Below are 14,604 nucleotides of genomic sequence, written 5' to 3' on the forward strand. Positions count from 1 at the left end.
TCAGCTACATGTACATTACACACATATACAGCTCAGCTACATGTACATTACACACATACAGCTCAGCTACATGTACATTACACATATACAGCTCAGCTACATGTACATTACACATATACAGCTCAGCTACATGTACATTACACACATACAGCTCAGCTACATGTACATTACACATATACAGCTCAGCTACATGTACATTACACACATATACAGCTCAGCTACATGTACATTACACACATATACAGCTCCGCTACATGTACATTACACACACATACAGCTCAGCTACATGTACATTACACACATATACAGCTCAGCTACATGTACATTACACACATACAGCTCAGCTACATGTACATTACACATACAGCTCAGCTACATGTACATTACACATATACAGCTCAGCTACATGTACATTACACATATATACAGCTCAGCTACATGTACATTACACACATACAGCTCAGCTACATGTACCTTACACACATACAGCTCAGCTACATGTACATTACACACATACAGCTCAGCTACATGTACATTACACATACAGCTCAGCTACATGTACATTACACATATACAGCTCAGCTACATGTACATTACACACATATACAGCTCAGCTACATGTACATTACACATATACAGCTCAGCTACATGTACATTACACACATACAGCTCAGCTACATGTACATTACACACATACAGCTCAGCTACATGTACATTACACACACATACAGCTCAGCTACATGTACATTACACACATACAGCTCAGCTACATGTACATTACACATATACAGCTCAGATACATGTACATTACACACAGGGCTCTGCTCCACACACATACACAGCTCTGCTCCACACACATACACAGCTCTGCTCCACACACACACACACACACACACACACACAGCTCTGCTCCACACACATCACACACACACAGCTCTGCTGCATACACATCACTTCAGCTCATCCAGCACAGCAGAGTCCTGCATACACTGAGCAGCAGCCCCTGATCATGTGACTCCTCCTCCTCCTCCATGTGAGTGATCACATGACTGTGACATCATGGCAGGTCCTGAAAGCACAGGGGAAGCACACGGCTCCTGTATCTGCAGCTGGAGGTACAGTATATATATACATGTAACATATAGCCCAGTGTCTCTCATACTTTGGTTATACAGAGGTGCCTTGGATTATGACTGTAATTCGTTCTGGGACGGCGCTTGTAATCCAAATCACTCTTAAACCAAAGCAAATTTTCCCATAAGAAATCACTGATCTGCAGACAATTGGTTCCACACCCAAAATATACTGATTATTATTCTGAATAACAAGTAAAACAGATGAAACAAACATTCAGAAACAGCAGAATCTGTGATATTATAAGTTACTATACAGTAATGGAGAGGATGGGAAACACAAGGGCGGACAGAGACTGCAGGGAGCAGGAAGGAATGAGCAGGGCAGATGTGGGCACATACATGCAGCACTCTCTGTCCGGGGAGAGAGGGGTTACAGCTATGGAGAGATTACCTCCACAGTCCTGTCCTCTGATGTAAGCCCCAGCCTGAGGTGGATCTGCTATGGAAGGTGAGGGAGACTTCCTGGGTCAGAGTACAGGGCTGTAGACCCCACTATGCAGACCATGCCCCTTCCCTTACTCCCCCTCCTACCGAGTACTGGGAGCTCTTACACCAAAGCAATGCTCTTACACCAAGGTACCACTGTATATATACAGTAGGGAATAGACACAGAGAGAGAGGTAGCTGCACCCTCAGTGTGAATGAAGCCCGTACAGCCCTCATACACCGCAACCACCATCACAGACTGATTATATCAGGATGGGATTTACCATTATCCAATGTTCTCTGCCCCTAATATCTTACAATACATTGTAAGATATTACACTGAAATACAGATATATTTATATCACATGTCAGGAGGTATATTGTATAATGTTTTCACAATGGCTTCTCACTTCTCTGTTTAGGATCCTCTGCTGATATCTTCTATATAAGAGACCGACCCATCAACCATGGAGAGAGACAGAGACAAGATGGCCGACAGGATAATAACCCTCACCCTACACATACTCTTCCTGCTTACTGGGGAGGTGAGGGATTCTGGGAGTGATGTCATCATGACATCATTCTTATCTATGGAATAACAGATGGATAGGACTGGCGAGGTGAGGGATTCTGGGAGTGATGTCATCATGACATCATTCTTATCTATGGAATAACAGATGGATAGGACTGGAGAGGTGAGGGATTCTGGGAGTGATGTCATCATGACATCATTCTTATCTATGGAATAACAGATGGATAGGACTGGGGAGGTGAGGGATTCTGGGAGTGATGTCATCATGACATCATTATGGAATAACAGATGGATAGGACTGGAGAGGTGAGGGATTCTGGGAATGGATGGAGTGATAGTAATGTGTCTCTCCATACACAGGATTACACAGTAGTGAAGAAGTCCCCTAGTGGGCGCTGTGGGGCCCCTGGGTGTGAAGGATGGGGAAGAACCCTGAGCCCAATCCCGGGGCCCCTGATACATGAGGAAATGGAGGAAGAGAAGATCCTTGAAGTCACCAACAAGATGGTGGAGCTGCTGAGTGGAGAGGTGAGACTGTGGCTGCTGGGAATGCTGGGACATTATACAGTAACACCACTGGAGGGGTGGGGGGGATGACTGTGTGATCATTGTGTGTGTCAGGTTCCTATAAGGTGTCAGGACGTGGCGGTCTATTTCTCCATGGAGGAGTGGGAGTATGTAGAAGGACACAAGGATCAGTACAAGGATGTGATGCTGGAGGATCAGCAGCCCCTCCCATCAGCAGGTAATAGACAGGACTATATACACACCTCCTCTCTGTATTATCTGGATGGAAAGAATGAATTCAGTCTCTGTATGTGTTCCCTCCAGTCAGATCCAGTAAGAGAACAGCACCAGAGAGATGTCCCCGTCCTCTTCTCCCACAGGATCAGGATCAGGTAGATGGAGATCTTCCCTATGATGTGTAGATGTGCGGCTCTTCCTCTCAGTCTGGGTCTCCGGAGTTCCTCTTATTTGCTCCGGGCCCCTCACCCTCTGTTCCTCCTTACAGTAATGGTTCACTGCTCCAGACTGTAACAGGATTAACCCTTATCTCCCCTTTTACCCCCCTGTAGTGTGTTTTTCTTTTCTTGTAAGGGTTAATACTGTACACGGTCTCCCTTCTATTCTCCTCTCCTGTAGCTTCTCACCTCTTCCTGTTGTCTCATATTCACCTCTGTTTTTTCGTTTTCTCACACGTCGTAAATCAGGAGGAAGAAATAAACTATACTGATGGTATAAACATTATAATAAAAGAAGAAGAAGAGACAGATGACGGCAGTGATGAGCAGTATAAGGAGGACATTACTACAGGTAACAGCCCAGGTGAATAGTGACCACTTAATGCTGTCTAACCTGGTGATAAGACGGATACTGAGGAGATTATATGGTGGGAATATCTTCTGGGATGAAGAGTCTCTCTGTGTTTTCCCCCCCATCATTCTGCACTAGTGCCCCATAATGAGAATGGGGAAAAAAGGAATTTTAGAAATTCTATTAGGTTTATTACAAATTAAAAGGTAAAACTTTGCATGGAGGTAAGTCTTCAGCCATTTTGTTATAACTTATGACATTCAGCTCCTCCTGATCGTATCACAGATGTTTCTGCACATTGATTGGGGTCACCAGTGGTAAATTCAGCTGATTGGACGGGATCTGGAGAGACTCCGCCCCTGTCTATATAAGGTTTCACAGCTGACAATGCATCAGAGCAAAGACCAAGCCATGAGGAGGAAAGAGCGGCCTGTAGAGCTCGGAGACAGGATTGTGTGGAGGAGATGGACCTAGAGAAGAGGACAAACACATCTCTGTTGCACTGAAAGTGGAAAAAGTTTGGAACACTCAGGACTCTTCAGAGAGCAACATTTTGACGTGTACCGCCTGGCAGAATTTAATATTCCCATAAACCTGTCAATGATAGGGATGAGTGAACCAAACTTCCGGAACCTAGCTACATTACAAGCGAGGGGACTGAACTGCTTAAAACATAACTTTAAAGGGGTATTCCCCCCAAGAGCTAAAAAAAATGTAATGCTCCCAAACCTAGCTGGCCTTACTCACCAAGTCCCTCTGAGTATTTTGAGACGTCTCCCATCTTTCTAGCTGCTGCCGTTCATGAGGTTCAAGTTTTTCTAAAAGCCGATCTATATCCAAGATAGGAAACTACATTTCCCATCATGCAATGCTTCTGCCTGATGATGGTGAAGTAGCAGAGCTCAGACAATGAAGGAGATGATGATAGTGTAGCAGGGCTGAGATGGCGGTGTCGGTGTAGCAAAGCTGAGTTGGAAGTGACGGTGCAGCAGAGCTGAGTTGGGGATGACAATGTAGCAGAGCTGAGTTGGCGGTGTAGCAGAGCTGAGTTGGGGATGATAGTGTAGCAGAGCTGAATTGGCGGTGACGGTGTAGCAGAGCTGAGTTGGGGATGACGGTGTAGCAGAGCTGAGTTGGAAGTGACGGTGTAGCAGAGCTGAGTTGGGGATGACAGTGTAGCAGAGCTGAGTTGGCGGTGATGGTGTAGCAGAGCTGAGTTGGGGGGGACAGTGTAGCAGAGCTGAGTTGGCGGTGATGGTGTAGCAGAGCTGAGTTGGGGGGACAGTGTAGCAGAGCTGAGTTGGGGGGACAGTGTAGCAGAGCTGAGATGGTGAGTGCCGCGGGTGAAGGTGGTGCCCCATGGCTGATCACGAAGGGGGGGTTCCACTTGGTGATCGTGTGGTGGAGGGGTTGGGCGGTGATCGCGGGGTCGGGTGCCGCTGGTGATAGGGGGCGGAGCTTGCCGCGGGCGATCGGGGGGAGGAGCTTGCCGCGGGCGATTGCGGGGGGGAGGGTGCAGCGGGTGAGTGTGGAGGCTTTGCCGCGGGTGAGTGAGGGATGCCACGGGTGATGTTGTGGGGCGGGGGGGCTGTGTGCTGCGGGTGAGTGCTGGACGGTGCGCCGGGAGGCTCTGGACAGAGGGGGTGAGCTCTGGGCTGGGGGTGACCGGGTGGCTGCTGATAGAGAGGGATGCAGTCACAGCTGCGCTGATCACTGTCTCCCTCTATAACAGCAGCCTCCCCATCAGTGTTTTCAGTCACTTCACTGTGCTGGGACTGAGGACACGTGATGCCGTCTCAGAGGGTCGGGGCCAGGAGCAGGGAGCGTGTCGGGTTGGACTGAGGTCTGATGATTCTCGGCAATCCGTGGGGGTGAATGCAGCTGGATAACAGCAAAACTGTGCAGAATCCTTAATACATTGATATTGGAAAGATGGAAAGCTACGGGTGGGCAACATATTAATGCAAAAATAATTTTGGGGGGAATACCCCTTTAATCATGATGAATAAAATACACGGTGATTCCTTCACCCAGCACAAGAATCAAACACTAATACGACGTAATCATAGTGTCACATAATTATGCGTCTCGGGAGACCTCCCAATAGCGGCTCCACTTAACAGGATGCTCAACGACTCTAGCGTCAACGTGATGTGGATGTATGGTAGCCTGTTTATATAGTAATGAGCAGTAGGTCTCCCATGTGGCCACCCATAATCAAAGAAGTCACTGAGATTAGTCTGACATGATCGGCCCGTAGTAAAGCCATGCTGGTTTGCATGCATCAAATTCTTATCTTCTTTTTTTTTTTTTTTTTTTTAGAAGTGTTTGCATCATTTTTATTACTAGTAAGCTAGCTGGTCTGTAGTTACTGGGCTCTTCTCTGCTACGGATGTTAAGCTCACTGGTCTGTAGTTACTGGGCTCTTCTCTGCTACGGATGATAAGCTAACCAGCCTGTAGTTACTGGGCTCTTCTCTGCTACGGATGTTAAGCTAGCTGGTCTGTAGTTACTGGGCTCTTTTCTGCTATGGATGATAAGCTTACTTGTCTGTAGTTACTGGGCTCTTCTCTGCTACGGATGTTAAGCTCACTGGTCTGTAGTTACTAGGCTCTTCTCTGCTACGGATGTTAAGCTTACTGGTCTGTAGTTACTGGGCTCTTCTCTGCTACGGATGTTAAGCTCACTGGTCTGTAGTTACTGGGCTCTTCTCTGCTACGGATGTTAAGCTCACTGGTCTGTAGTTACTGGGCTCTTCTCTACTCTAGATGTTAAGCTAACCAGCCTGTAGTTAGTGGGCTTTTCTCTACTACCCTTCTTGTGGACATAACATTGGCCACTCTCCAATCATCAGGAACATCTCCTCTTCGGTGGAGTGTCCATGCCTTATGTTGCAGTACGATGGTGGTGGATCGTCTGGAACTGACTGGCCAGGATCTAGTATCGTTTTCCTACTGTGTTGATCCTGAGAAAGGCAAAAACTCTCTATGGCGGATGACAATTGCTGCATACTAGGGAATAATTCCTTCCCAATTCCAGATACGGCCTCCATAATAAATCCCTGGGTCATCCTCCTACTTCCAGACATCTAGTCACCATCGTGTGTAATATATTATTTAAAGAAGCCGCCATGTTACTTTGGCAGCAGCTGCCTGGCGCTAGTCGCTGAGGTTACTGCCCACCAATACCCATCAGTCCTTTCCAGTGATAGTGTTACCCAGTGTGTTACTACTTATCATATAGTCATACATGCCTCAGGATAGTCTATAACTTTACATGTATCCACATTTAACCTCATTTGTCATTCCTGCGCCCCAGCCTCCAGCTTCATCAGATCTCTCTGCCCTAGCATTCAGCTTTATCAGATCCCTCTGCCCTAGCATTCAGCTTTATCAGATCCCTCTGCTCCAGCAAACATGAGACAGATCAAATGAAGCACCAGACATATATCCACACGATCAGAAATACAAATTGGGCTATATATATCCCAACTATTATACCTAATAGGGGGAGTGGAGCGGAACCATTTACAGTTGGGTTATTTTATGATAGATTGATGTGACGCCATTCTTTATACATGGAAGTATTTGCACCTATGTGTGTGCGGTTGTGCAATTTAATCTGAGATGTTTACATTGTTATTTATCACTGCCTGAGTTTATGCTGCTTGAGTCCTATGTAGGACCTATGTGCAGTAGAGATACAGAATGCCGTAATGGTTTACCTGCCAGATAGTTTGGATATATATAGTATTTGTAGTGACCTCTATTGATATGGAACATTTCCCATATGATGGTCTTATGCAGGACATATTTACAGTAACATATATATATATATATATATACATACATATACACACACACAAATGCAACATGTTTAAGGTTATTACTCACAAATACTCTCTTCTCTATTGGCAGCTGAGTGTACCCGGAGATCAGAGGGACATCAGATATCTCCAGATATTACAGCAGATGGTCAGATCACACAAGATACATATGAAGAACATTCTATTACCCCAGATATACCCCCAGACCCTCACAGCAAAGATCTCTCATTTGATTACGACAAGACCCCATTGTCTGATTCATCTCAGTTTGTTAAGCAAAATAAGAAGAGGCCCTATTCATGTTCAGAATGTGGGAAATGCTTTTTTCAAAAATCGGATCTTGTTAAACATCAGAGAATTCACACAGGGGAAAAGCCATTTTCTTGTTCAGAGTGTGGGAAATGTTTTACTCAAAAATCAGTTCTTGTAAAACATCAGAGAATTCACACGGGGGAGAAACCATTTTTATGTTTAGAATGTGGAAGAAGCTTTATTCAGAATTCGGATCTTGTTAAACATCAGAGAATTCACACAGGGGATAAGCCGTTTTCATGTTCAGAATGCGGGAAATGTTTTGTTCAGAAATCTGTTCTTATTATACATCAGAGACGTCACACAGGGGAGAAGCCATTTTTATGTTCAGAATGCGGGAAATGTTTTACTGAGAAATCTGATTTTGTTAAACATCAAAGAACTCACACAGGGGAAAAGCCATTTTCATGTTCAGAATGCGGGAAATGTTTTACTCGTAAGTCATATCTTAATGACCATGAAAAAACTCATACTGGGTAGAAACTCTTTTCATGTCCAAAATGCAGTATATGTTTTATTCAGAAATCAAATCTTGTCCAACATCTCACACAATGGAGAAACTTGTGTGTGTTGAATGTGGGAAATGTTTTCCCCATAAGTCAGCTGCTGTTAAACATCAAAGAAGTCACACAGGGAGAAGCCATTTTTGTGCTCAGAATGCGGAAAAAAGTTTTACTGATACATCAGATCTGAAAAAACTCATACAGGAGAGAAACCATTTTCATGTCTTAGAATGCGGGAAAAAAAATTTAGAACACAAACAGGAAAGAAGCTGTTATGTTCAGAATGTGGGAAATGTTTTACTCAGAAATTAAAGAACATTTCAAAGATTTTTACCATTATTTTCTCACTTTGTCATTATGGGGTAACAAGGGCAGAAAGATGGCGGAAACTGGAATTATTTATTCTATTTATTTATGTCCCACAAAATATAACCGGTAAAATGTCACTGGAAGGCAGGGGGTGCAGGAACATAAGAAAGTATACTTACCTGTGCTACCTGCGTTGGTCTCTTCTGCAGTCACCCAATGCCTTTTTCATCCCGGCTCTGGCTGCTGCAATGTCACAGCCCCTTTGATGGATTGGCCATTCAGCAACTTGGTAATTGCAAATGATGTCCCTCCTCAGTCACTGATTGGCTTAGCAAGCAATCCATCAACAGGGTATGTGACATTGCAGCAGGAGGAGCTGTAATTGCCAGTGGTGGGCAGCACTACAGGGACACCGGGATGGGTAAGTATACTTTTTTTTTTTTTTAGATCACATTATACATATGATGTGTGCTCTGATAGCTATCCTATTGTGTATATGTGGTTATTACCAACAACATTCATAGTGATTTCATTGATCCAAATTTATTTATCATTTATTTATAAAGCCCCTTTGATTTCAGAGCGCTGTACAAGCGATAGAGGGAAACAAACAGGAACACGTTACATGAATAAGGTAAATGGCAGACTGGTACATAGAGAGGACCCTGCCCGCAAGGGATTACTATTAAGAGGAGAGAGACAGAAGGTAAAGTGCAGCCAGTCACAGTGTGGTGCAGAGTTATTATAGGTTGTAGCCTGGTTTATAGAGATGGGTTTTCAGGTTACTTTTAAAGGTCTTGATGGTGGATGAGAGCCGGATGTGTCGGGGTAGCGAGTTCCAGAGTATGGAGGAGGCTCGGGCAAAGTCTTGGAGGTGGTAGTGTGAGGTACAAAAAAAGAGGGGAGGAAAAAAGAAGGCCATTGTGAGGATCGGAGGTTGTGTGAGGGACGCCAGTGTTCTCTGGCAAATGCCAAGTGTCCTGCACGGTATTGGGCTGTGAGCACAACCCCCATCTGTGGACGTCGGGCCCTCATGCCATCTTCATGGAGTCGGTTTCTAACCGTTTGTGCAGACACATGCACATTTGTGGCTGCTGGAGGTCATTGTGCAGGGCTCTGGCAGTGCTCCTCCTTGCACAAAGGCGGAGGTAGCGGTCTCCTCCACGTCTCCTGGTGTACTGGCCTGTCTCCTGGTAGCACCTCCAGCCTCTGGACACTACTCTGACAGACACAACTAACCTTACTGCCACAGCTCGCATTGATGTGCCATCCTGGATGAGCTGCACTACCTGAGCCACCTGTGTGGGGTGTAGAGTCCGTCTCATGCTACCACCAGTGTGAAAGCACCAGCAACATTCAAAAGTGACCAAAACATCAGCGAGAAAGCAGAGGTAGTGAGAAGTGGTCTGTGCTCCCCACCTGCAGAACCCTCCTTTATTTGGTGTATTGCTAAATGCCAGTAATTCCCACCTGTTGTCTATTCCATTTGCATAACAGCAGGTGACAGTGATTGTTGCTGCCTAATGGTTCGTTTACATGAATCGATAATTCGATTTTGAAGCAACGATTTGGTTTTTATAACGAGATAAATCATTAGAAAAATCATTATTGTAATCGTTTTTTAAGATCGCTTAAGCCCATCTCACACATAGGGTGAATCTGTGTAAGACTGTTTAAACAAAGCGATCTGCAAATTTTTAGCGAACGACCAACAACGATTTGAAAACATGATGAAAGATCACGATGAACAATTTCTCTCTTGTCACTTGATCGTCCGCTGTGTGTACACGAGCCGATTATTAAGTCAGGAGACAAGGAAAGACTAAGGAATGTGCAAAAGGAGCTAAAGCGACAAATCCGCGAGGGAAAGGCCAATTATAAGAGAAAGATGGAAGAACAAATAGAACACAGAAACATTAGTGAGGTCTGGAGGTCTCCCGGGTAGAAGGAGATACAAAGTGGCTTAATTAGCTCAATCTATTCTTCAGTAGGTTTGATAACACACTAGCTCCTCCCATCCCAGCATCAGTCCCCTCTCCTACAAGGGCCCTATTCCACGGGACGATTATCGTTCAGATTATCGTTGAGTCGTTCAAATTTAAGTGATAATCTTTCGGTTGAATAGCAGTTAACGATTAACGACCGAACAAGAAATCGTTGATCGTTTTATAAGACCTGGACCTATTTTTATCGTTGCTCGTTCGCAAATCGTTCGCATTGAATAAGACATGGTTCGCAGTAGTGACGAACGCAATAACGACGACAAGACGACCGCAAGAACGATCATAAGTAATGCTTATCGTTCCATGTAAATGGGTGAACGATATCAGGTCTTTCGCAATAGCGGTTGTTTGGATAGTTTATCGTTAACGATTATTCGAACGATAATCATCCCGTGGAATAGGGCTCTAACAGAGACCTTACCTCCTGCTGGGAGCTCTCACCCCCAGATCAGTGAATGTGACAGTCAGTCATCTGACTCCAGGCTGATCTTCACAAGTGCCCAGGTGAGAAAGGAACTCCGAAAGATCAAGGTTGGAAAGGCTGCAGGGCCAGATGGCATCAGTGCCGGCTACGTAAGACTTGTGGGGACCAGCTGTGTGGTATTATTACATATATGTTTAATATGAGCCTGAAGCTAGAAATGTGTGGTACCAGCTCCAAAGACACCACATCCAAGGGACCTGAACGGCTATAGACCTGTAGCACTGACATCCCACCTGATGAAGGTCTTGGAGAGATTGGTTCTCACACATCTCCGCCCTCTAGTGAGCCCAGCCATGGACCCTCTCCAGTTTGCTTATCGGCCGGGCATTGGGGTGGATGATGCCATCATCCACCTTCTACACAGAGGCCTTTCTCACCTGGAGAAACCGGGGAACACTGTGAGAAGAATGTTCTTCCATTTCTCCAGAGCTTTTAGCACCATACAGCCGAGGCTGCTGAGAGACAAGATGGCCTTTGTTGGAGTGGATCTCCATCTCTCAAACTGGATCCTAGATTACCTCTCAAATCGACCTCAGTATGTGAGAGCCAGGGACTGTGTCAGATACTGTCATCTGTAATACGACGGTCCTCAGTATGTGAGAGCCAGGGACTGTGTCAGATACTGTCATCTGTAATACGGGGGTCCTCAGTATGTGAGAGCCAGGGACTGTGTGTCAGATACTGTCATCTGTAATACGGGGGTCCTCAGTATGTGAGAGCCAGGGACTGTGTGTCAGATACTGTCATCTGTAATACGGGGGTCCTCAGTATGTGAGAGCCAGGGACTGTGTCAGATACTGTCATCTGTAATACGGGGGTCCTCAGTATGTGAGAGCCAGGGACTGTGTCAGATACTGTCATCTGTAATACGGGGGTCCTCAGTATGTGAGAGCCAGGGACTGTGTCAGATACTGTCATCTGTAATACGGGGGTCCTCAGTATGTGAGAGCCAGGGACTGTGTCAGATACTGTCAGCTGTAATACGGGGGTCCTCAGTATGTGAGAGCCAGGGACTGTGTGTCAGATACTGTCATCTGTAATACGGGGGTCCTCAGTATGTGAGAGCCGGGGACTGTGTGTCAGATACTGTCATCTGTAATACGGGGGTCCTCAGTATGTGAGAGCCAGGGACTGTGTCAGATACTGTCATCTGTAATACGACGGTCCTCAGTATGTGAGAGCCAGGGACTGTGTCAGATACTGTCATCTGTAATACGGGGGTCCTCAGTATGTGAGAGCCAGGGACTGTGTGTCAGATACTGTCATCTGTAATACGGGGGTCCTCAGTATGTGAGAGCCAGGGACTGTGTGTCAGATACTGTCATCTGTAATACGGGGGTCCTCAGTATGTGAGAGCCGGGGACTGTGTGTCAGATACTGTCATCTGTAATACGGGGGTCCTCAGTATGTGAGAGCCAGGGACTGTGTGTCAGATACTGTCATCTGTAATACGGGGGTCCTCAGTATGTGAGGCCAGGGACTGTGTCAGATACTGTCATCTGTAATACGGGGGTCCTCAGTATGTGAGAGCCAGGGACTGTGTGTCAGATACTGTCATCTGTAATACGGGGGTCCTCAGTATGTGAGAGCCGGGGACTGTGTGTCAGATACTGTCATCTGTAATACGGGGGTCCTCAGTATGTGAGTGCCAGGGACTGTGTGTCAGATACTGTCATCTGTAATACGGGGGTCCTCAGTATGTGAGAGCCAGGGACTGTGTCAGATACTGTCATCTGTAATACGGGGGTCCTCAGTATGTGAGAGCCGGGGACTGTGTGTCAGATACTGTCATCTGTAATACGGGGGTCCTCAGTATGTGAGAGCCAGGGACTGTGTGTCAGATACTGTCATCTGTAATACGGGGGTCCTCAGTACGTGAGAGCCAGGGACTGTGTCAGATACTGTCATCTGTAATACGGGGGTCCTCAGTATGTGAGAGCCAGGGACTGTGTCAGATACTGTCATCTGTAATACGACGGTCCTCAGTATGTGAGAGCCAGGGACTGTGTCAGATACTGTCATCTGTAATACGGGGGTCCTCAGTATGTGAGAGCCGGGGACTGTGTGTCAGATACTGTCATCTGTAATACGGGGGTCCTCAGTATGTGAGTGCCAGGGACTGTGTGTCAGATACTGTCATCTGTAATACGGGGGTCCTCAGTATGTGAGAGCCAGGGACTGTGTCAGATACTGTCATCTGTAATACGGGGGTCCTCAATATGTGAGAGCCAGGGACTGTGTGTCAGATACTGTCATCTGTAATACGGGGGTCCTCAGTATGTGAGAGCCGGGGACTGTGTGTCAGATACTGTCATCTGTAATACGGGGGTCCTCAGTATGTGAGAGCCAGGGACTGTGTCAGATACTGTCATCTGTAATACGGGGGTCCTCAGTATGTGAGAGCCAGGGACTGTGTGTCAGATACTGTCATCTGTAATACGGGGGTCCTCAGTATGTGAGAGCCAGGGACTGTGTGTCAGATACTGTCATCTGTAATACGGGGGTCCTCAGTATGTGAGAGCCAGGGACTGTGTGTCAGATACTGTCATCTGTAATACGGGGGGTCCTCAGTATGTGAGAGCCAGGGACTGTGTCAGATACGGTCATCTGTAATACGGGGGTCCTCAGTATGTGAGAGCCAGGGACTGTGTCAGATACTGTCATCTGTAATACAGGGGTCCTCAGTATGTGAGTGCCAGGGACTGTGTGTCAGATACTGTCATCTGTAATACGGGGGTCCTCAGTATGTGAGACCGGGGGACTGTGTCAGATACGGTCATCTGTAATACGGGGGTCCTCAGTATGTGAGAGCCGGGGACTGTGTGTCAGATACTGTCATCTGTAATACGGGGGTCCTCAGTATGTGAGAGCCAGGGACTGTGTCAGATACTGTCATCTGTAATACGGGGGTCCTCAGTATGTGAGAGCCGGGGACTGTGTGTCAGATACTGTCATCTGTAATACGGGGGTCCTCAGTATGTGAGTGCCAGGGACTGTGTGTCAGATACTGTCATCTGTAATACGGGGGTCCTCAGTATGTGAGAGCCAGGGACTGTGTCAGATACTGTCATCTGTAATACGGGGGTCCTCAGTATGTGAGGCCAGGGACTGTGTGTCAGATACTGTCATCTGTAATACGGGGGTCCTCAGTATGTGAGAGCCGGGGACTGTGTGTCAGATACTGTCATCTGTAATACGGGGGTCCTCAGTATGTGAGGCCAGGGACTGTGTGTCAGATACTGTCATCTGTAATACGGGGGTCCTCAGTATGTGAGAGCCGGGGACTGTGTGTCAGATCCTGTCATCTGTAATACGGGGGTCCTCAGTATGTGAGAGCCGGGGACTGTGTGTCAGATACTGTCATCTGTAATACGGGGGTCCTCAGTATGTGAGAGCCGGGGACTGTGTGTCAGATACTGTCATCTGTAATACGGGGGCACCTCAGGGTATAGTTCTTCCTCTTCACACTGTACACTATAGACTTCAGGTACAACTCACCTACCTGCTACTTACAAAAGTACTATGACTCTGCAATAGTCGGCCTCATCACAGGTGAAGACAACAGGGAGTACAGAGAGGTGAACAGGGATTTTGTTTCACCTTTCACCTGGAGACCCACATGAGCCCTTATTTTTTGCGCCACTAATTGTACTTTTCAATGACAGGCTGAATTTTTTCATAAAGTACACTGCGAAACCAGAAAAAAATTCAAAGTGTGTTGAAATTGAAAAAAACCCCCACATTTTTGTTATATATGTT

The 14,604-nt window shown here is 46.3% G+C and overlaps 1 protein-coding gene across 1 annotated transcript in view; it reads left to right on the forward strand.

Moving 5' to 3' along the window:
- LOC138786664 (zinc finger protein 721-like) overlaps nucleotides 1-14,604 on the forward strand; it is a 61,919-nt gene that overhangs the window by 19,180 nt on the left and 28,135 nt on the right. Inside the window, exons 7-10 of the mRNA XM_069963640.1 lie at nucleotides 3,306-3,420; nucleotides 7,326-8,023; nucleotides 10,809-10,934; nucleotides 11,154-11,380. Coding sequence (XP_069819741.1) covers nucleotides 3,306-3,420; nucleotides 7,326-8,023; nucleotides 10,809-10,934; nucleotides 11,154-11,380 — 1,166 coding nt within the window. The remainder of the gene's footprint in view (nucleotides 1-3,305; nucleotides 3,421-7,325; nucleotides 8,024-10,808; nucleotides 10,935-11,153; nucleotides 11,381-14,604) is intronic.

Source organism: Dendropsophus ebraccatus, chromosome 3 (genome assembly GCF_027789765.1).
Source record: "Dendropsophus ebraccatus isolate aDenEbr1 chromosome 3, aDenEbr1.pat, whole genome shotgun sequence".
In the NCBI taxonomy this organism is placed as follows: domain Eukaryota; kingdom Metazoa; phylum Chordata; class Amphibia; order Anura; family Hylidae; genus Dendropsophus; species Dendropsophus ebraccatus.